The sequence below is a fragment of the Augochlora pura genome, chromosome 9 (assembly GCF_028453695.1).
Source record: "Augochlora pura isolate Apur16 chromosome 9, APUR_v2.2.1, whole genome shotgun sequence".
In the NCBI taxonomy this organism is placed as follows: Eukaryota; Metazoa; Arthropoda; class Insecta; order Hymenoptera; family Halictidae; genus Augochlora; species Augochlora pura.
Window position 1 is genome coordinate 11415441 of NC_135780.1, and position 21684 is coordinate 11437124.

Sequence of the window (21684 nt, forward strand, 5' to 3'; positions counted from 1 at the left end):
GTATAGAAAATGCTTTTGATGCCAATTATTTTTTCTTCTCATTCGAAAAGATTAATTGTCGAATAACTTGCAATTTATTCTCAACTGTTTCGATGCGAATACAGGGAATTTTTTGAGTATTTTTCCACGGATAACACCGCTCGAAGAAATGCTATTTTTATGTAAAAAATGATTGTTGCCGTAAAATGTGTTTATGATGACATGAACGGCGATGATCACGCCTGAATATAATATTAATTTTAGATTCGATGCAAGAAAAAATACCGCACGTATTTGTCCGATAGCCTTGAATTACGTACATTTTGGGGAACGAGTTGGCCCGAACACGCATTAGTTACGTGGTGCTGCGAAACGATCAGGACGCTACATTACGAAACTGTTAATTGTAAGGTTAAATGGTTCATTATGATGCACTTACGACGATGTTTAGTAAATATTTCGTCGAAATACCATGGACCAACTGTCGCGAGAATAATGTTGATACACGGGGAAAGCAGCAAAGAACATCCGACAGCTGGAATACTCGGTAATAACAACCTGTGTGATTGTCAGTTGTGTTCGATCGCGTACGTTGTTTCCCGCGTTAAACATGTTTGTTTGTTTCCTTCAAAAATGTAGTTGTCGGCGATGAAATTTTAAAGGCTCAGGTGAAAGACACTAATTCGTTTTATGCGAGCAATTTGCTGTACAAGCATGGAGTCAGAGTTCAGAAAGTTAGTAGATTATTGAATTATCAGTTCTAATGGCATGGGCGAATTATATTAAAAAATTTGTTTCTCAGATTATGGTCGTTCGAGACGATGTCCAGGATATCGCAGAAGCAATCAAGTCTTTCTCTGGAATTTATAATTATGTCTTTACTACTGGAGGAATAGGACCAACTCATGATGATGTTACGTACAATGGTAATTATTTGAAATTCTGTGCAGATTATGTACAAATATAATAGATAAATATATAGTAGATAAAATAATATAAAATTTTTAGCCCTAGGATTGGCTTTCAACGACACGCTGCACTATCATCCAGAGTTGGTAGAGATTGTGAAGCGTTTTAGCCAGACCAAGTTTCCTTCACCTGCTTATAAAATGGCATATGTAAGTCTAATTTTCCTAGCATTTGTTCAATGGTTGAAATAAGTGTGCGATCTTCATCCAGGTTCCAACTAAGTCTGTCCTTAAATTTGGAACAAACCAAGCCACCGGGAAACCATTGGCTTACCCATGTATCACGATACAAAACGTTTTTGTCTTTCCTGGATCGCCTATGTTCTTTGAGATTTCGTTTCTGTCACTGTGCAAGGTAAATTCTGTAAAAATCATACCTTACGTGTTTCTAAGAAACAATTATAGGAGATGTTTGTAGGAGTTATTCGCCGGATACAAATCTTTTTCAACAGTAGAGGTTTTCGTGAATGCGAAAGAAGAAACGTTCGCGAACATATTAAACGAAGTTGTACAGAAGTTTCCGAACCTTTCGTTCGGATCGTATCCAGAGAGTAATAGGTAATGAAAATTCACCGAACGAGAAACTAGCAGAATTCTGAAGAGACCTCTGAAATTTCGCGATAGCTCGGACTCGTTTCTTCGCACAATTGTGAAAAAGTTTCTGCAAGATTGACGATATTTGTTGCAGGTATTACAAAGCGCGCATCACCATAGAGAGCAACAATGAGGAGGACACCGAGGCCGCCAGAAGAATCTTATGTTCTCAAATTCCAAACGATCTACTCGTGCATTACGATCGCACGCCCCACGTCGACACTGTCCGAAAATACGAGAACTTGCTTGAAAAATCGGAACGTCGAGCGATTTATGAGAAATCCGTCGAAATACTCCTGTAATGCATCTGTCAAGTGGAAAAAAGTATCGATGACTCGTGCTGTTGTATTCCCAAAGCCAACAAATTGTTCAATCGTTCTTTTAATATCTTCTTAGAAATTATTGCCAAAAGCCCGAGGAAGTCTGGATCTACTTGGACGGTAGCGCAGAATCCGTCATCATGGTGCACCTTGCTCGCGTTGCGACGGAAAAGCTTGGAGAACCTGCAAAATCCAGATTACGTGGAATTAGTCCAAGAGTGGACAAGTTTCTTCAGGAAATTAGCAACAGGTAGCCGACTGTTTAGTTTACTTAAACAGTGGAAACCGGATGGTTAAATAGAAACAAAATTGCTGCTTTCATAGGTACAACGTCGAATTGTGCAGCTTGAGGAACAACGGGGAGATTCTAGTCAGACCGGAAATGCGAATGTTGTTGCTTGGGAAGCGATCGGACAGCAACGAGAAGGATTATGAAAGCGTTCTTGAGTTGTTTAGTTCATCTTTCCCGGGCGTACAAATACATTACCCTCTCAGCGAATGGTCGGACGAAGATGTCGCAAGTTTCGTTGGATCCCTTTCTCTACATTATTATACAGCAGACGAAGCTAAATCGTTTCGGTAAGAAAGGCAAATAATTTCTGTGTACTTACATTATGGTATTCATTTCTGAAAACGTTTTGAATTATTAATCATTAAGAGAAAAACAATTCATTAGCTTGCATCGATTATAATGGTTAATTTGAATACTTTCATCCTTTTAAAGAATGTTGCGTCATCCGCGCCGAAAAGCATGGCAAGTAACAATTAATTCGTTATTTAAAAAATCATTACCAGTTTTACAACACATAAAATTAGAGCTGCCGTCTCAAATGTTTAAACGCAGCACGTAACAAAGTTATGTATACCATAATTTGGGACAAAAATGAAAGTGTAAGAATAAATCTTCCCCACTTTCTCCCACGCTGTCTCTCTCTTTCTCTTGCCGACCGTCTTTCTCGAAGAAAAAGAAACGGTTGCATGTTTTTCTAGTCTTCTGTATAACCGAGCATAATCTGATGAAATTTCGTAGATGAAAAGACGAAGATAGCGCGACGAAGCACGAGGAAAAACCGGAGACACGGTGTTACGCTGGAGAGTCGCAACGATTCTGATTTCATTAAAACTACGTAATTGTTACTTGATGAGCTGTCGTTGTTATTAAAGAGGAGAAAACAAAAATGGACGAGTTATTAGACAATTGAGAGAACTGGGTAGCTCGGAAAGTCGATGCAATTATTCTCCGTGGTATCGTTGCAGTTGCCCGTCACAGACAACGGGGACAATGATGACACAGTCTATTATACTGATTGCAAAAACGTTCAAAATCCTGCTACCGTGCGATCGGAAACCGCAGCGACTTTTCAGGGCGCCTAATATCTCGCGGAAAGAAAAACTCGGGATTCCCCGGACAAGAAGGAGGTCCAACACGTCGAACACGTTTACCACGGTTTATTGTCGACGGAAAATAATGTTACCGGAAATACGTCTTAGGCAGGATTTAAACGGTACGTGGGGCAACGTATCGCCGGGTCTGTGGGTTAGCCGGAGAATGGCGACTAGAGATGATGATTAGTCGCGAGTTCGAAGGAAAAGGGTATCCGAATTCGTATTACATATTTTTCAGTCGCTGCAACGCGGAAGAAAGAAGCGGTGAGGGTTGTTCGTTGGAGAGGGAATCGTTGTCGGCCCCTTCCATCCTTTTGAAATTTCATTTCGAGTTAAAGTATTTCTAGCTTTTTTCCTTTGAAAGTTTAAAATGAGAGTGGGTGGTAGTTGGCCGCTAGAAGGGGCAAGGCGGGCTTGGGATTGCGATTGGGGGCTGAGGGGGGCCGGGGGTTGGGAAGATGGGGGGTTGGGGGGCACCCCGAGGGTGGGGGGTGGGCGGCTATATAAAGCCGGAGTAGAAGGAACGATAAAGAGGGGAATGAATCGCTACTACCCGAGCAACGCCCATGGTTCTGCAGTTCACGGGCCGCATACAGTGCGCCACTCGACGCTTTCCCCAGCCTCCGAACTTAACCAAATGCCGACTGTTTTTCATATTTTCGATTATCTTGGGCCAAGCTGGGTCAGACGTATTCATCATCGTCGCGGGATTTATGAGAGTCTCATCGTCCAGCCATTCGGGAATGATTTTTCGTCGAACGCGATCCCTTTGCGATCGGATCGGCTTGAAAGCTCCCTGTCGTTTCCTTCATCGATGATATTAGGTTGTCGGAGAGCACCCAACAGGCGCCTACCCTGCTAAATCGTCGACAAGATCTTAGGCCTACTCGATAGTATCTACGACCCGACGAACACGATTCTCGACCGGTCGTGGTTCGATCGACACCCTCAATTGATCCGTTTCGATAGGTTCCCGCTGGGAAGCCGGCAACACTTACACAGCATAGAAGTCGCTGGTAGCGTTCGTACGAGTCAATTTCTAGATTATCGGTTTTCTTTGGGGGAAGAGGATTTCGAGTGCCGGTACTCGTGTGTCGGCTTCGAAATCGAAAGTCGCGAAGGCGATAGAGAAGGAAGAAGGCGACCGAAGGGGGCAAGAAAAGAAAATGGACATAGAGCGAAAGATCGAACGGGGAGCGATGCGAACGATGGTGTCCGGTGGTCGCGTAATCGTCGATGAAGCCGGTGGCAAGATAGAAGTAACAGTGGTAACGGTAACGGTAACGTTAACGGTGGCGGCAGAGGCAGCAACGGTGGTTGCGAGGGTGGTGGTGTGGTGGTGGTGGTGGTCGGGACGGTGGTGGTAGCGACGGCGGTGTAGGTGGTATAGCTGGTAGAGACGGTGGAGGTGGTGTAGGTGGTGGCGGAGGCGGTGGAGGTGGTGGTGGCCCGAGCCGACGACGTGGTCGATGGCGTTGGTCGCGTGCTGGTCGCGTGCCGGAGGCGGAGCCAAGCTCCGACTCTCTCGCGTGCCACCTCCACCCTAAAGTTCGCGGTCCCTGTTGCACCCTCTAACACCCTCCCGGCCCGGCTAGGCAGGGAGCTCTTCTACTCGACGCGCGACGCCCCTCGGTACTCTTTGGTTCCTTGGGTTCCCCTTCTCTCCACCGGTGTACCCGAATCTACAGTCGCTTCCTCGTCGGTTATTGATTCCCTCGGGTAGCCAGTCCCGAAAAGGGTGCTAAAATAGGATGAGGACTATCGAAACGATGGAAACGAAACGAAACGATACGATACGACGCGATACAAAACGGCTCGATGTTCTACGATACACCGGAGCTAGAGCGCTACAACTTCGTCCACTGGTCGAACATTCCGAGTCGTCAATTTTTTTTTCCGGAAATCATGTCGCGTGGATATATTAGGACGCGTGTCGACGCGAACCGACGGCGCTGTATCGTTGCATACACATGTATGCACGCGTACAGTGTATCGCGACACGCGACGATAACACGAAACGAATGCATATCCAGCTTTAACCGTTTTCAGTTACCGTTTCTATGTTTGCAGCTTAGCCTTGAGAAGCCCGGACCGAGTCGCCCGCGAAGCACATTTTCCCGAATAATATACGATCGTCGGGAGATCTGCGCGATCGGTGCCGGATGTCCGCGTTCTTCGGACGGACATGGCCCGAGGTCGACAGGAATATTCATCGGACTCGATCGAGTCGTTTACCTTTCATCGCGATCGTAATCGACGTCCTTGTTCCGCCGTCGATTCGCAATCGGCCGGGTTCGACGGACGCGGCAGCGAGAACGACGCGTACGCCGCACGAGCAAAAATGTTTTCGATCGGACACGTCCGAGAGGGATACGCACTCGCGTAAACGAGCACGCGAATCTTGTTAGCGTTGGAAACGCTCGCCGCAGGTGGACCGTACAAACGTTAAACGGGATCGCCTTCCGGAAGAGCACGCGCCACGATTCTGCGGTTATGAAGCAAAAAGACGCGCGTCGCGTGCTCCTCCTTACATTACAGCGGCGTCGACATCATCGACGATACAACATCCTGTCCGTATTCGCGGACTCTTAGCAGACGAACGTTCTCGATCGAGACCCCGGTCGCGCAATAATCCATCTCCCGAGAAAATTCGCGACAGTCGTATCGGGAGGGCCACCTCTCGAATCTCAGAAGTTCGCGTGCCTATCTTTGTCCCGGCGTTGCTTCCCTTGGCTCGCCGGTCTCTCGTTCGCGTAAATTTCTGTATTAACGGTGCACGCGTTACAACGGTGCATACACGCATACGCGCAGAAGGGAAACACCGTATACACCACGGTGTCTCGTGTCGGTGAGAGGTAAGGGGTCGCGCGCGCGCGCGCCTCCTCCTCCTCCTCCTCCGTATCCGTCTATCAATTCAGCCGTTCCATTCTCCCCGTCCGCCTCTGTTTCTTTTGGTTTCGCGCCCCGTTCGTTGCCGTTCGTCCGGAGAGCGATAGTTCCGTGGGATTCAACGGCATAACCTATTTTACTTTTGAAAACTCGACGGATCAATACACCGACTCGAGAATAGGAGGAAGAGAAACGAGCGGGCCAAGAGAGAATCGCGAAAGGGGAACAACGTACGCGGCAGCGCTCTCGATGTGTCTTTCCGCGGGGTAACGTTCCTCCCTCTGATCGCCGGGCCTGCTCGCCGCTGGCTCGCGGCCCGAAAAATCGGATGCCGCGGGCCCGATCGACCGTTATCGAACGTGATTGACGCGGATCGAGTGACCGCCGTCCCCCGGTCCCGATCTCGTAGCACACCGCGCCCGTCCGAAATGCCGGCGATCGAATCTTCAGCGAGAGAGCTTCGAGTTGCGGCACGAGACCGTCAGCTGGTCAGCAGGGACCGTTCTTCTTTCTTTTTTCTTCCCGGCGGGACACGCAGGATCGCCGTTCTCGCAGGACCTCCCTTTGCGCGGCGGCTAAACGGCGACGTAAATAGCTCCGCCTCACCTCGTCTTACCAAACCGGACTGAGCAGGGACCAGGTGGACCATCTTCCTTTCTTTCTCTCTCTCCTATTTTTCTTTTTGTCTCTTCTTCTTTTATCCTCGGACAAAACGTCAGATTCGTCCCAGCGACGGGCGAGCAACGTGAAATTGATCTCTGATCAGGACCTGGAAAATCGGCTGCCTTCGAAGTCGATCCTCTTCCGAAATACGTTGAGAACTGTTCTTGCAGAAGAGCGGCTCCAACGAATGCGATTTACGTCTAATCCTCCGTGTGACTGCGGCTGCAAGCGTCGGGTAGATTGCGACTACTTTGTACATCTGAAAATGAAAATGTTTAATTATTATTTGTCGTATACAATTTATTACACAATGCGTTGCAATAATTTCTACATTACGGTAATGTAAGCGCTGTTGATAATTCTAATAGTAGTTTCATAGTTTAACCCTTTGCGGTCGTACGTCTTTTCTCAACCACCAAAACTATTTAACTTTTTTCCGTTTACATAAAATTAGAATACATTATTGCGTGGCATATATCTAAATTTTAGAAAAGAATTAATTTTGCTTTTCTTTCTTAATCCAGCGTCTTACGCGTCGCTGTTCGTTCAATGAAAATTAATTCTTATCTATTTTAATACGTCCGCAAACGGTTACTAACAAAAGAAGAACTAAACAGTGTAGAATTCGCCGCGAAATCCTAACGATAGGTAAACGGAAACAGCGATAAATCCACGAAGATTTTTCGTCGATCCGCGTCGAGTGTCGTGGATCCGCTCGCACGAGAGAAGAGCCCTCCGGTGGAGCGTCGCGCGCGACCACAGGGTCGCGTTTCGTCTGTTCCGGTAACGACACGAAATTTCCTTTACGAGATTGGTCGATGCTCGGTTTAATCGTACGGCTCGTTTCACCGTTTCAAAGGTTCGATAAAGCGTGGGCGCGAGTGTCCTCCGCCGTGGCGAGGGTGTTCGCCGCGTACGCGCTCCCATTCTAAGTACCCACACGGCGCGGCTGTTGGTTTGTTTGATGGCGCGCGGATTACGAGCCCGTCTATCCGCCGACAGCTTCAAAGCGTCCGGCTGTCCGGAAAAGACAGTGGGACGCGACCGGAAGCAAAAGGCTAATCAAACCGGAGAAAAGCGCGCGATGGATCGTCCGGAAAAATTAGGGCCGTTCCGCGTCGCGTTCCTTTTCGACGTAAACAGGCACGAATAGAAACGAAACGCGATTGTTAACACGTTGAGCACCGCGTCACCCACATATGGGTGACACTAATTTCTGACCAATCTTGAGAATTCATTCTCATTGTAATATATTCGAACAAATTGAATTTGTCTAGAATGTTTCAAATGTGAAAGAGTTCTAATGCAACCTCCTGTCATAAATATTAATTTTCTAGTTTCGCTTTAATTAAATAAATTGCCACTGAACGTGTTAACTCGCAGGTCTATCATCGAGATTGCTATTAATTTACATATAAGAGTGAAACCCCATTTCTGCAATAAAGAACGGAAAAGCTAACATTAATATCGCTGCGGAATCAGCGTTTCAAGCGAACAGTTTACGCAAGCCCGTTTCGAATTTTCTGACAACGAATCAAAGTGTCCACCGGTAAAAAGGGTCAACCGCGCGCGCCGAATCTCGACGACTAGAACGGCGACTGGAAAAGGACGGTCAACTCCGCCGGTCCGAGATCTGCACAGTTCGCGATACTCGGACGATTACTTCCGTTTACCAACAATTTATTCGCATCGCCAAGGACGCGGTCGGCTAAATGCGACGCGAACGGTAAGAGAGGGAGGGAGGGAGGGGGGGGTCGGAGGGGAGGAGGGGCGACAACAATATATCCTTGCGAAACTAGTTATAAATTAAGCGTTACGTCACGGAACCGCGCGCGCCATTGTTCCTTTTACGTCGAATAGTCTTTTAATAGACTCATCGTTTTGCATAGCGCGAGCGTGCGCGCGCGCGCGCGCCACGCACTAATACATTTACCGTTGCCGCCTCTAATGGACCGACTATAACGTTACCATATTTTTCTCGGTGCGTTACGATCGCCAACATCAATACCATTTACGGCCGACAATTATTCCCTCCCCCCCCCCCCCCCCCCCCCCCCCCCCCCCCCCCCCGACCACCCCCGTCGAAATATATTCAGAATCGAACGGAAAATATAACATTGCGAAATCGACTCGACGAAATTATCTCCCTCGCCGATAGAATTGCGTTCACGGAGAAACAGTGAAAATATAAATTCGCTCCGCTGGCTCGTTTCTCGACGGTTTCACCGTAAATTCGTGGGACCACGCGTCCGCGGCGGCGAGTCTTCTCTCGCCCCCTTTATACGCCTTTATACGGGGTCCGTCGATCGGAAGATTCTCTCGCGGTGATTTTTTAGCAGCCGGAGCGCGGACTTCGGAATCAAATGTTTTCGAGCGGGCGTATCGACTCGGCCAAGAGGAAAGGAGGTTCCTCTCGCGTGGACCGTGAACCGTGGAGGGAAGAGGGCCAGCAGTGTTTGCCTCGTCGAGGAGGGACGGGGGCTGAGAGGGCTGCGGGTGAACGAGCGAATTCTATAGTCGGGAAAGGGACGACTGTGTCGCTGGAACAGAGACGGAACGACTCGAGCCGGAGAGAGAAAGAGAAAGAGAAAGAGAGAGAGAGACGAGAGAGTGGGAGAGGGATAAAGAGAGAGCATAGAGGGGATGCGTTCGCGGAGGATAGATCTGAATTCGAGAGACAGCGCTACGCAGCACGGAATACGAAGACTGATCTGCCGAGAGGGGGGGTGGTGGGGGGAGAGTTAGGCTGTCGTATTCCGGCCACCCCCTTCTCTAAATCACGTTTATCAGAGACGGATGGCGAGCGCCGCGATGCAGTATCGGGGCGAAGGAGGTGCGGCCGTCCGGGAAAGGAAGAGGCCGGTTCTTCGACGATGCCCGAGGGGCGCACGGGGTGTATTCGGTAACGGGAACAGAAACAGGGATAGGAACGGTAACATAGGCGCAGCGATATAGGAACGGTGATATAGGAATAGTAATATAGGAACAGGAATATAGGAAGAGGAACACAGGAACGGAAACAGAGAGATCGAGCAACGGTTGGAGAAATAGAAAGAGAAAGGGAGAGTAGGCGAGAGCGTGAACGCGAACGAGAACGCGAACGCGGACGGTTGATAAGTTGTCGAGCAGCGGAGCGCGGAGGCGCGAGGCGCGATGCGCGATGCGCGAGGCAAGAGGCAAGAGGCACGAGGCCGAGTATGAGAACGATGAAGAAGGGAAAGAAGGGAGAGGAAGCAGAGGTACACGCGGATATTGATTCCCGTGGGATATGCGCGCGCTCGACGAGACTCGGAAATCTAAACGTATGTACGATGCTTTGGCAGACATGCGGAGAGATATACGCGTCACGAGACATATAACTCGCGGCCAGCGGGCTGGCTGCCGTTCGCTCGACTCGAAACGACTCGGGGGGGAGGGGGTAAAGAGCCGCCGGAGAGACGGCCAGCGGGTCTTCGTCGAAGGGGCATTTAGACGGAAGAGGATCGCCTCCGTTTGGCCGAAAATCGAATCGAGAGGAGAACGAACTTCGATGGCTCCATCGCCGCGTCCCCGCGATCCGGCCGCGGTCTGTTCGCGGTCTGTTCGCGGTCTGCCCGCGGTCTCCGCGCTCGCCGAGCCGTTGCGACAGCGACGGCACGGCCAGGCCGGAGTGAAAGTTGCCGGCTACACGCCACGGGGGCCCCTCGGGAGGTTCGGTGCCCGTGCGAATTAGCAGACCCGCGCGCGGGACGTCTTACCCGAAACCGCTGCCAGCCAATGCTATCGACTAATGCCGGCCATAACCTACCGCTACCTACCCACGACCGACCGCTACCGCTATCGCACAGCTGACGCCACCTCCGAGACCTACGGCCGACTCTCATGAATGAAACCCACGTGCGATCCACGTGACCGTTTCCGCCTGAACCTGTAATTTCCAGGCTTCCGATCCGGTCTCGCCGATGCACGGGTATCCTCCGCGGTGCCGGGTTCCCCCGCGTCGGTGGAACCACGGCTTCTCGCGCGAGCAGGAAACGAGAGAAGGTCGGACGAGACGACGGTGCTCGTCGGCGGTGTTCGACGAGGTGGTCGCCCTTCTCTCCCTCCTCCCTCCTCCCTCCTCCCCCCCAGGTATCGAGCGAATTCGTTTCGCGATACGAAAGGGGCACCACCGCGAGCGACGAAAATCGCGACGGAACGCGAAACGCGCAGCCGTGGTGAAACACCGTGTCTCGGAACCGTATCGTAATTATAATATGCGTTAATCCCTCCGTAACGTCGAGTGACACGATCGTGCAACATTGATCGCGTCCACCCGCCCCCTCCCCCCTCGCCGCCCCCCCCGGCGGCCGACCCGCACACCCCCACCCCCTCCCACCTGCCGACGATGTTCCTCTCCGCCTTTATTCGCTTTTATTCCCGTTCCTTACGCGCGCGACACCGTGGAAAAGGTGTCGCGGGGAGGACCGTCGCGAGCGAGACACGCGAACGCGCGCCTCTCTCGCGGAGCTCCACGGGAAGGAAAGGTAAAGAAAAAAAAAAAAAAAGAGTACGTATAGTCGGTGAACGTCATCGTTACCAGCGTGTTACAGTCATCTCCATCTTTGCCAGGCTGCATCGTCTTCGCCCCACCTCTCGTGCTCCGACAACCACCACCACCACTACTACTACTACTACACCATCGACAGAACGTGTGTTCGACGTTGACGTAGACTCGCGACGCGGCTGTGTGGCTCGGCAGCGGTGGCGGCGGCGGCGGCGGCGGCGGTGGCGGTGGCGGTGGCGGTGGCGATGGTGGCACGGACAGCGGAGTAAAAGGCGGAGGTGGAGGTGGAAACGGCGGCGGCGGCGGCAACGGCGGCAGCAACGGCGGCAGCGGCGGCGGTGGTAGCGGCACCACCACCGACGTCACGAACAACTTGGTTGCTTTCGCTCTCAGCGTCGATGTTGCCGTTGTCGTTGCCGGTACCGGTACCGGTGCGCAGTTCGCGATCGCAGTCGGTGCTAGCTGGTTAGAAGGAAATGGAATCGCGCTCGTGCAGCGACGACCGCGGACGATAACGATAAACGCGATTCGTCCACGTGGATCAGCCCCGTGGAACCGGTCCGCTCTCTATCGAGCAGAGCTACGATTTTATATATATTGTGGGATCTCGGTGTTAGGTCCGAAGAGAGCAGCTAGCAACGAGAGCGCATTCGCCGATAGTCGTATATTCGCTAGTGATGATCTCCGGTTAGAGGTGATAACGTGAACGCAACCGATCCGATCGAGGCTCGGTGGACACGGGCCTCTGGAGAGGATCGTGTACTCGTGTATTCGTGACCGAGGGGCCTCGTTCTAGACCGAAGAGAAATCCGCAAGGAAAAGTCGAAACACGATGATCTGGTTGAACTTTTACCGTCGCGCTTTACACGGAGGAAGCGGCTATACGTTTGCGACGTGTTCGCCCGAGGAATCAACGACGCGGTATAATCGCTGATTTATAGAGAGAGAGAGAGAGAGAGAGCGAGCGAAAGAGAGGGAGAGAGTGAGAGAGAGAGAGAGAGAGGGCCGACGCGAGAAAGAGGTGGTTCTCTTTGATTAGCTTCGTCGCTGGGATTACGATTGGGATCGGATATAATACGTAGAGGATATAGAATCGTTCGTCGATCGGATCGATCGGCGATCCGATGACGACCGTCGGTCGGGCCTTGGAATTCGTTCGTGAGAGAATCTCGCGGAGGCGCGTTTAATAGCTGTATCGCGTATCGCGAGTCGATCCGCGCGAAGTCTGATCGTGGGTCGAGGCGAGACAGGAGAGTTGTTTCATCGCGAGCGGAACACAGCCGGCGGACCACAACCAGGTGCCAAGAGGGTAAACGGGAGAGAGCTGTAAGCTGACAGAGCCGCTGGCAGAAGCCGCGAGAAGATGAGCGACGGCATCGTCGGTGCAATCGCGATCAGTTTGTTCGGTACTGACTCGTCGCGAGAGTCGAAGCGCGTTTCCGCGGGCGATTTTCATTGACGGAAGCCTCGTTCCAGGCAGCGAGAAGAAGCGCCGGGACAGCATGGATTCCAGTTACACAATCCTTGGCAACGATGTCGACGTCTGCAGAATGTTCGACCAATTCTCTTACAAGGTTAGTCCTCTTCGTTCCGAGCACCGTATATATTCCCCTCTTTCTTTCACGCAGCTCGAGGACGCGAGCGCGCGAGCACGTCTGATCAACGCGCGTAAACGCTCCTCCGGGTATTGCTGTACCGACCCGCGGGAGCGGTTAGTTCTAAGTTGCAGGTAGAGAACGATTTCAAGGTCGCCGGATCAACCTTCCGGAACTGTGCGCTATCGTCCCCGATCGCCGGTCACCGGTCACCGATCCTCAACGCGGCCCACGATGCGTTCGGCAACGCTCGCGGACGCGGCACGCTGTCGGCAGAGCCGCGTGGCTCTTTTACTTTCCCCGATGCGTGTCGCCGCGTCGAGAGACGGACGATTACGCGAACGGGAATCCATAGAGTAACGAGCGAGCACGAGGTACGCGAGCGTTTTCCGCGTGCCGGGGATAAAGCCGAGCAGGTAAATTCGCATCCGATCGAAGCCTCCTATCGCGCCATGCGACGATACTTTCCCCGATGTTCTGCTCGCGTCTTATATCCACCCCCTCTCACGTTTCTGTCTCTGTTCCGTTCTCGCGGGATTTATTCGCCGTTGCGGCGAGTACGCGCGACGGACCGCGATGATCGCGAGCAAAACAAGAGGTGGGAAAACGTTGGCCGTTGAAAGATCGTGTTTGCTTTCTCTTTCGTGCGTAGATAAGCCGTTCCGCGCGGAGAAAGTGTGCCGCGCGCGCGGTCCGCACGGACGAACGTGGACGATGCGCTGCTTCGAGACGTACGGTCGCCGAACGTATCCTCGCGGGCACGGGAATTTCGGCGGAGATTTCTCGGGGAATCGGCGAGGTAAAATCCTCGATTCGGCGGGCTCCGGTTGTCCGCGAGACTCTCTGCGAAACACTATGAACGGATAATGCGCGAGGAGAGAGTCGCGGAGACGCGGGTGTACCGACGCGAGTGTTTCAGCGGTAGACCGCAGGCGGCAATGGGCAGCGGGCAGCGAGCCGTGGCCAGGGAGGGCAGAGAGGGTTGAGAGAGGGTGTCGGAGAGGGCGGAGAGGGCAGAGGGTAACCGGAGGCGGACAGTCGGCCGAGCAGTTGAACGCATGGACGCACCATCGCGTCGTTGGCCGGCTCGTTGGCGGGTCCACGGGTCGGCGGGTCGGCCAGCGGGCCAGTCGGTCGCAAAGCCACTGACAAAATCATGAGCCACTTGTTGATCGGCCAATGACCAATCGAATACGGTACTTTGTGGACGCCGCGGTGTACCGGCGAATATTCGAGCGCGGATCCTTCGAAATCGCTCGACCGAGCCGGGTATAGCGGGCCGATAAACGTCCCGATCCGATCGGTGCCCGACGTTCTTAATGATAAGAGATTTCGGGCTTCCACGGGCCGGCGAGCTTACAGCCGGCACGATCGAGGGATCGACGGACACGCCGATACCGGCGGAACATGATTTCAGAAAGACACGGTTTAGACTCAACTGGCCCGATAACGAATTAATGAATTACTCGAACGGAATTAGCCGGTTTAAGGTCCATTTATACTCGGCGACAAGCCAAACGGATTAATAGTGTTTTATTATTTTCTTCTGGGCATGCAAACCCATGCCAGTAGAACGAAATTCAACCCTATCTATTCAGGTCGTGCTCGGCTTGTCGGTGACTATAAATGAACCTTTTAGTCGTGCACCAACAAGTCGTTTCCAATAACATAATCTAATCATTTCTATCGGGAGATTGTCGTATTAAAATAGTACTGCAGTACTTTTCTGCGAATATCAATAATCGAAAATCGTACTAGTTAAATTGTATTACTCAGTCCGGTAAATCAAGCGTTAACGGGGTACTGAGACTGCGGGACACTCGGACCTAGTTGGTGCGACGCGTTTTCTCGCTGTTGATCGGAAAACATGTTTGGCTGTTGGTCGTTTCCCATGGTATTCATCGTTTTCGGGCTCTGTTTGCCGGCGCGGAGCCTGCTCGGCTCGGCTCGGCTCGGCGCGACCCCTTATTGGCAACCGCTTCCCTTGTTCTCCGGCCCCCGACCCTATCTTACCCTACCTTACCTTGCGTTACCCTACTCCATCCATCGCTGCCGACCTCGCGAGCCAGCGAACCCGCGAGCCCTCCCCTACCCCACCTTTGCCTAGCCTATTCCGCGTTACTCATCTCCTCGTCTCCTCTCTTCTCTGTACCCTCTCCCAGACTTGGGCTCTAACCTCCCCGAGCCTCCCCCGATCTCCTGCAAAGCGACCCCACGGCCACCTCCAGCCTCCCCCTAACTACCTCGAACCGAGCCGAGCTTCCCCGTGCTCGGTTTCCTCCTGTTTCTCTTCCGCTTCTCTCTCTTCCTCTCTCGCTCTCTCTCTTCCTCTCTCTCTCTTGTTCTCGCTCTCTCTCTCTCAGTGTCTCTGTCTCTCTCTTTCTCGTTAAATCAATAAGCCATTCGGTCTGCTGCCACACTAGCTGCGAGGGCACTTTGTCCGATTTCGTTTCCGATCGGATTCGAATTTTCACTCGAATTCGGGCCTCTTCGGGATGAACTCCTTAATCGCGATCGCATCCTAAAGATCAGACGAAGCAAATCAGATGATAGTGGTAGGGTGAAAGTGGCAGAATATATGTATGTATATGTATATGTATATAGAAATGCAGACGTAGAGGAGAGTAGGCACCTACCCGTAGGTAGCGACTTGGCAAAACAAGCGAATAAAGCGTAACGGAGAACCGAGTTCGTTCGTATTCGAAAGTTTTGGTGCGAACTCTGCAGCGAGGCAGTCGAATACAATGGCCGGGCAGAAGTTTCCGCGAAACTAAACAAGTTTATTTAACTTACCTCGGCACACCGGTTCCCACCCTTCGTATACTCCCCCGGATTCTCCCTCGACTCTCCTCCAGTCGCATCTCTGCGTGGAATCTACCCTGCGAACTCGTTCTCCCGATCTCTCTCTCTTCCTTTCTCTCATTGCACCCCGACCGCCACCGAGAGCACCACCAGCTTCGGTTCTCCTATTCGTCGATCGCCTCGTCCGTTTCTCCATCCCTTCGCCTTCATCTTCTTCTTCCCCGCGTTCGCATAGTACTCCGTTCTCTGGTCCCCGCGCCATTCGCTTCCCGTCTTTGCTCGCTTTTTACTTTTCCGCTGATCCGACTCGCGTAGTCCCGCTCTTGTACCTGCAATAACGGCAAGTTTTCGAAAAGTTTCCGACAGATTAACGACTATTGGAATTGTTCGAGTTATGGAAGACAGCGTGGGTGGGTGAGGGCGGGCGATGCCGGGGTGGGGCAGAGGGCGGAAAAGGGTGGGGTACGAGCAGAGGGCCAGGAGGAAAGACGGAGGCTTCGATACCTTTACGGTGGATACGGTCGCAGTGCTCGAATACCGGCATTTCGAACGATGGCTCTCTCTCTCTCTCTCTCTCTCTCTCTCTCGGTATTGCCATCAATGACGCGGTAGAGGAGCAGAGGGGACACGATATAACGCGTACAGTCGATATCCGAGAAAATTGGATTTGATCTACGAGGAGATTGACCATCGTTTTTCTCGCTCGTCGATCTCACGGCGGGTCTCTTCGATGCCCTCGTGCTCGCTCGAGCGGAGTCCGCGAGGTTTCCGCGATTCGTCGAGCAATTACGACGCGGTATCGCGCGATCGCGAGCGGACGACTTCGCGGGGGAGGCGGAGTAGGGCGGACGACGACCGAGAGAGTCGAAAAGACGAGCGGAATGAAAAAGTTGCTCGAGAAGAAAACGACGGAGGGCCGAGTGCCGCGGCGAGGCGGGGTGGCGGGCCTGTGCGCAGCGTCCACGCTAGTGAAGTACATACCGCGAAATAGAATACATATGTACGCTGTATATCTTCTTTATGGCAACCATTAACATATTTTTTGCTATGCGTATTACCATACAATAGTGGCGCAAATATTACAACTTATGGCTGTAAATCAAAGCGCGGGAAGGGGCGACTCGGGAGACGGAACGCCGCACCGCTCCGCGCCGCGCCGCGCCGTGCCGCGAGGCGGGACCAGGGGGAACCGCGGTAAGGGGAGAGAGGAAAGAGGAAAGAGGACGGAACCGGGAATATGAAATGGGAACGGGAATGAAAAAAAAGGAGGTGGGAAACGGCCAAAGAAAATGAGGGAGAGTGGAGTGGAGTGGAATGGAATGGAATGGAATGGAATGGAATGGAGCGGAGCGATCGGTGTATGCGCATATACATATTTACATCTATACTATTATACGTTATATATCGGCGTACGTGTGCGCCAGGCGTACGTGTGCCCCGTAAATGTATCGCGCGCTGGTGTGCACGGCTGGTACAAAGACGAGGCTAAAAGTACAGTCAAGTATTATAGAATAGGTCTTATCCGCGCGAGAGAGAGACGTCGTCGGCGGACAAGGTTGCGAACGTGGGTCCGGTGCGCTGTCCGGTGCGTGCGACGTCGATCGAACACCTTCCGCCTATGCCGGCCGCGATGCTGATCGCGAAGCGTCGCTCGTCCGAGCTTGTTCCGTTTCCTCGTATCCGCGCGCGCAGAAAAGATAACGAGGCTGTCGACGGAGTCGTGTTTCTTTGTATATACATATCCCCGATGCATTCTATCGCATCGAAACGGAAACGTAGGAGAAATTTCAGATAATGCTCAATAGTAAATTAAGATATAATAACTTTCGTGAAAGTTGTACGACGGGGCGAAGAGATGGAGAGAAGAAAAAGACGATGGAAGTACGAGGGGCGAGGAGGTAGGGAACTCCATTAACTTTTATTTCTCTGGGAAAGTAACTTTGCCCCTTCCTCATTCCTCGTTCCCCCTTTCCCTCTTTCCTCTTTCCATGGTTCCCCGTTCCCGCGTCCTCCCTCCCCCCCGACGTTCTCTCTCGTACCCCCCGCCGCGTCGCACCGCACCGCGCCGCGCCGGCCGCCTCTCTCCACCGCGGAGCACTCGGCCGCCCTCGCACCCTCCACCCTGCGCCACCCTCGGTCCTCCGTCCTCCGCCCTCCGGCCGTCACCTACCACCCACCACCCATCACCCGTCACCCACCACCCGCTACACAACGTCCCGTCTATCCGCGTCCGTCCCTCCATCCTCGGCCGCTTCACCTCGTTCGCCTCCCTTCGCCGTTTCGTCGTTTCGCGTACGCCAATGCCTCTTCTACCCTCACCACCCCCGCCTCCTTCTCCACCTCCTCCTCCTCCTCCTCCTCGCGCTGCTCCTCCTGCTCGTTTCCCGTCTTTGCCTCTCTCTACTCCTCCCCGTGCCCCGCTCCCCCGGCCATCTCGTTCGGCGTTCCCCCGCCCGGTTCGAGAACGAACCTCCACCTTCGCCACCTTCGGCGGCTCGTCCCGCTTCTTCGAGAGGATTCCCCTCCGTTTCCTCGTTCCACCGTTCCTCCTCGTTCTCCCTCTCGCGTGGCGCAACCCCCTCGCAACCCCCGTCCGAGGGGGCACAGGCCCTCTTCTCTCTCTCGCTCTCTCTCTCTTTCTCTCTCTCTCTCTCTCTACACCGAACCCTCTCCCAAGCAAGCTCTCTCGCAAGCCCGTGCACCGTTCCCGCTCCGCTGCCTCGATGCCACGATGCCTCGGTGCACCGGTGAAACTTTGTAAAGCGACTTAGTCAAACTTTAATAAATTCCTTCGTGGAGTTTCAAAGCGGTTCTACGCGGGATTGCAAATGATTACGTTTCCTCGCGCCCCACCCCGACACAGTCGCAGCAGCCACTCTCTGTCTCTCTCTCTCTCTCTTTCTGTTTCTCTCTCTCTGCCTCTCTTTCTCTATGTATCTATCTATCTCTCATTCTCGGCCTCTCTTGCTCCGTCTCTCTGTTCGAGAGATCGATCGACAAAAGGAACGTGGACGCCGTTGAAAATTGCATCCGCAATGGAACAAGTGCGTTCTCGCGGCGGACCAATTCGAAGACTCGCCGAATCAGCTCCGTTTTCCAAACCAGCGATCTTTGAAATCGTTGTCCGATTTACATAGCAACTTGTCTTTATATCTTTTGTTCTCTTCCTCTCTCTGTCTGTCTCTCTCTCTCTCTTGTCTTTCTCTCTCCATATGTTTCAACTACGAAACTGATCAAAATGAGTCGCGCTCCGTACGTCCGATTTGAAAATGACTGAAATTACGAAACCGTGTCTCGTAGAAAGTTACGAAATACGCTTTCACGTTCGTGTCCCTATTACAACTAACAACAATTGCCCGGGATCCGAACAAAACGCGCTCTTGTAACTTTAATAAGACGTCGCGTGCGATCCAATCCGGTGACAGACATTCGCAACGGTCCACGTAATTTGACGCCGAGGAACACGAAAAAAGAAAAAGAATTGACGAAACGCCAGCAAAAACACTACGTCACTCGTTCGCGAGAGCGAGTGTGCTGATGGTAACACGGATCGATGACGTTGCCCAGACACAGCGATAAACTTGCTTACGATGAGCCGGGCACGGTTAATTTGTTTTCTCGAAAATCAGAGCGAAGGTACTTAGCGAAACCGAGAAAGAAAGAAAGAGAGAGAAAGAGAGAGAGTGAGAAAGAACGATCGTTGAGCTGAAATCTCGCATCGTCGTCTCCCATTCGATCGGATCGACTCGGACAGGATCGGATCGGATCGCATCGCGTACGCGCATTCCCATGGCAACGATCTCAATCAGATACGAACTAGCTGAACGGAGAACAGAGAACCAGCTAGATAATGTATTCGATACAGGTAATATATAGCGTTCTAGATACAATATTTATGTCTCGACGTATTTCGCCTAGCAGCGCATTATTCATTCCGTATCGGTGAATAAGCATTTTAGAGTATGGTATATATCTCGTGTTCGTAGCATTGCCGGTGCCGCGCGTCGGCCGCCGATTTCTTACCGCCTGGGAATCGTACCGATCGCTGTACGAAAACTGTAACGAAACGTTTCTCAAAATCAAGAGACCGCGGGGCCGCTTTCACCACGGGGGATCATTGTTGCCAAGAGAGCGGCAACCGACGTGAGAACGGTGTTTCGTTTTGTAAACGTGTCGCGAGAGAAGACGTGTCCCGTCGCTCCCCGATCCCGTGGATCGACGACGATTAGTCGACGGAGACGCGACGCTGTCGAAAAACGATGCAATTTAGCACGTATCGCGCGCACGATTCATCGAGGTAGAAAGAGGGGTGTGGAAAAGGACAGGGCGAAAGAAGGACGAGGGGTAACGGGGTGGGTAGGAGACGCGCGAGCTGGGTGGCGAAGCCGGTGGTAGTGGTGGCTGGATGGGACGCCGGCGGTGGTAGTATAGGAAAGCAGGGAGGAAAGCTAAGAACGGTCCGATCCGTAGGGTAGACAAGATTCACACTTGTTGCTCCCTTCTTGGTTGTAACGCGAAAAGCTCGTTTATCCGAAGAATTTCCTACGGTCAAGAGATCACGCGGTCACACGACCCTCGCCCGGTGTTCCCCGTTTGGTCCCGGTCCCGCAAACTCGACCACGCTCTGCCAAAATCGTTCGAAATTCGTTCGTATGATCGTGAAACAAATCGGGGTGGGAACGGCGAGACCAGACGAGGAGGAGGAGGAGGAGAAGGTGGAGGTGGTTGGAGAGGGAGGAGGTGGGGGGGCATCACGGCTACAAAGAAACGCTCGCTTACCGTCACCGGTAATAAGAGATCTACAAGAGATAAGCGAACGCTCGCGTAATAAGTAAAACCGGTTTAGGAGACCGTCGACGATAATGAGAATCGACGCGCGCGAGATAAAAACGAATCGGTTTAGCGAGTTGCGCGATTCGTCTGGACATGGCGAGGGGCGGACGAGGGAACGCGATGGGCAACCGAGGGGGCGGGGGAGAGACAGGAGAGAATGAGAGAGAGAGAGAGGAGAGAGAGAGGAGAGAGAGAGGAGAGAAGAGAGACGCGAGTCAGTGAAACGCGAAAGTGCAAACACGAGAAAATAAAGGGACGTTTCGTCGGCGAAGAAAAGAGAAAACTGTTGTTTCGCCGATAAGCCTCGGGCTATTATCAGCTGTGCAAACGTTCGTCCAAAGAAATTTGTAAAATCAACATTTGTTCAAGATGTTGAAAAGCTTCGTTAATGGAGTCTGGAACGAGAGTAAGAGAGACAGAAAGATACGGCGAGAAGGGTGGGAGTAAGAGGGGGGGAGGGAACAGTATCGACGTCTCGTTCTCGCGTCGAATCCGATTCCGTGTTGTTCGACTGGGCTCTGAATCAGTTTTAGGGCGGTTCGTTCGGTTTTCGTTGCACGGATTTGGTTTTCGTGCAACCTCGTGCAATTTGTTGCGGCTCGCGTGGCTCGTTCTCGGGCCGACAAACTGGTCGGTACGTTGACGGGACGGTTGGCAAGCGTGGACCCGTACCCGGACCGGGTATCCGGTCGTCGGTCGGCCGTTTGTCCGGCTGTCTTGCCCTTCGACTACTCCTCCACCTTGCTCCCCCTTTCCGCCGTTCGCCATTCCCCGTTCCACGACTCGGAACAACTATTTGGTTGAGTCATAAGTAATCGCCGTTCTTTCGCGTCGACTTTATTGCGCCTCTGTGTATACCTGGCGCGGAATAACTTCATTTAGACCGGTATTCCCCATAATCGAGCACCGCTCACGAAATTACCTGGCTTTCTACGGACAACAATTCGTAGGCCTAAGGATCCGTCGAACAGCAATAACACTAAAATCCATTACCACTCGATTTCTCCGTTCCGACCTCTACGAAAAAACGCGCTTCATCGTAATCCTTCGGAATTCCCGAAAAACTTTACGAGCCGATACCTTCGCTGGCAATTACTCGTGACTCAACCCCGATGCTCAAATCCGCAGGG

At 52.3% G+C, this 21684-nt stretch overlaps 3 protein-coding genes across 5 annotated transcripts in view; 2 read left to right on the forward strand and 1 right to left on the reverse strand.

Moving 5' to 3' along the window:
• Positions 1 to 20: 20 nt before the first annotated feature.
• LOC144474774 (FAD synthase) lies at positions 21 to 3029 on the forward strand. Of its 2 annotated transcripts, XM_078190034.1 has the most exons (11): positions 21 to 161; positions 244 to 526; positions 619 to 713; positions 782 to 905; positions 988 to 1097; positions 1159 to 1302; positions 1366 to 1505; positions 1636 to 1839; positions 1938 to 2111; positions 2186 to 2440; positions 2892 to 3029. In XM_078190034.1, exons 2-11 carry the CDS (start codon positions 406 to 408, stop codon positions 2893 to 2895), a joined length of 1371 nt encoding a protein of 456 aa, XP_078046160.1. In that variant the 5' UTR covers positions 21 to 161; positions 244 to 405; the 3' UTR covers positions 2896 to 3029. The 2 variants fall into 2 exon arrangements, with proteins under 2 accessions (XP_078046160.1, XP_078046161.1); XM_078190035.1 differs by having other exon boundaries at positions 77 to 526.
• On the reverse strand, positions 2397 to 12588 carry LOC144475138 (uncharacterized). Its single transcript, XM_078190717.1, has 3 exons — positions 12568 to 12588; positions 11358 to 11891; positions 2397 to 7058 (listed from the first exon to the last, which is right to left on the reverse strand). The coding sequence occupies exons 1-3, from the start codon at positions 12586 to 12588 to the stop codon at positions 6852 to 6854; spliced, it is 762 nt and encodes a 253-aa protein (XP_078046843.1). The 3' UTR covers positions 2397 to 6851.
• Positions 11757 to 21684, forward strand: part of LOC144474773 (uncharacterized) — a 24016-nt gene continuing 14088 nt past the window's right edge. Inside the window, exons 1-2 of one of the 2 annotated variants that reach the window (XM_078190032.1) lie at positions 11757 to 12730; positions 12801 to 12898. In XM_078190032.1, coding sequence (XP_078046158.1) covers positions 12688 to 12730; positions 12801 to 12898 — 141 coding nt within the window. In that variant the 5' untranslated portion in view covers positions 11757 to 12687. The remainder of the gene's footprint in view (positions 12731 to 12800; positions 12899 to 21684) is intronic. The other variant, XM_078190031.1, reaches the window with a different exon arrangement.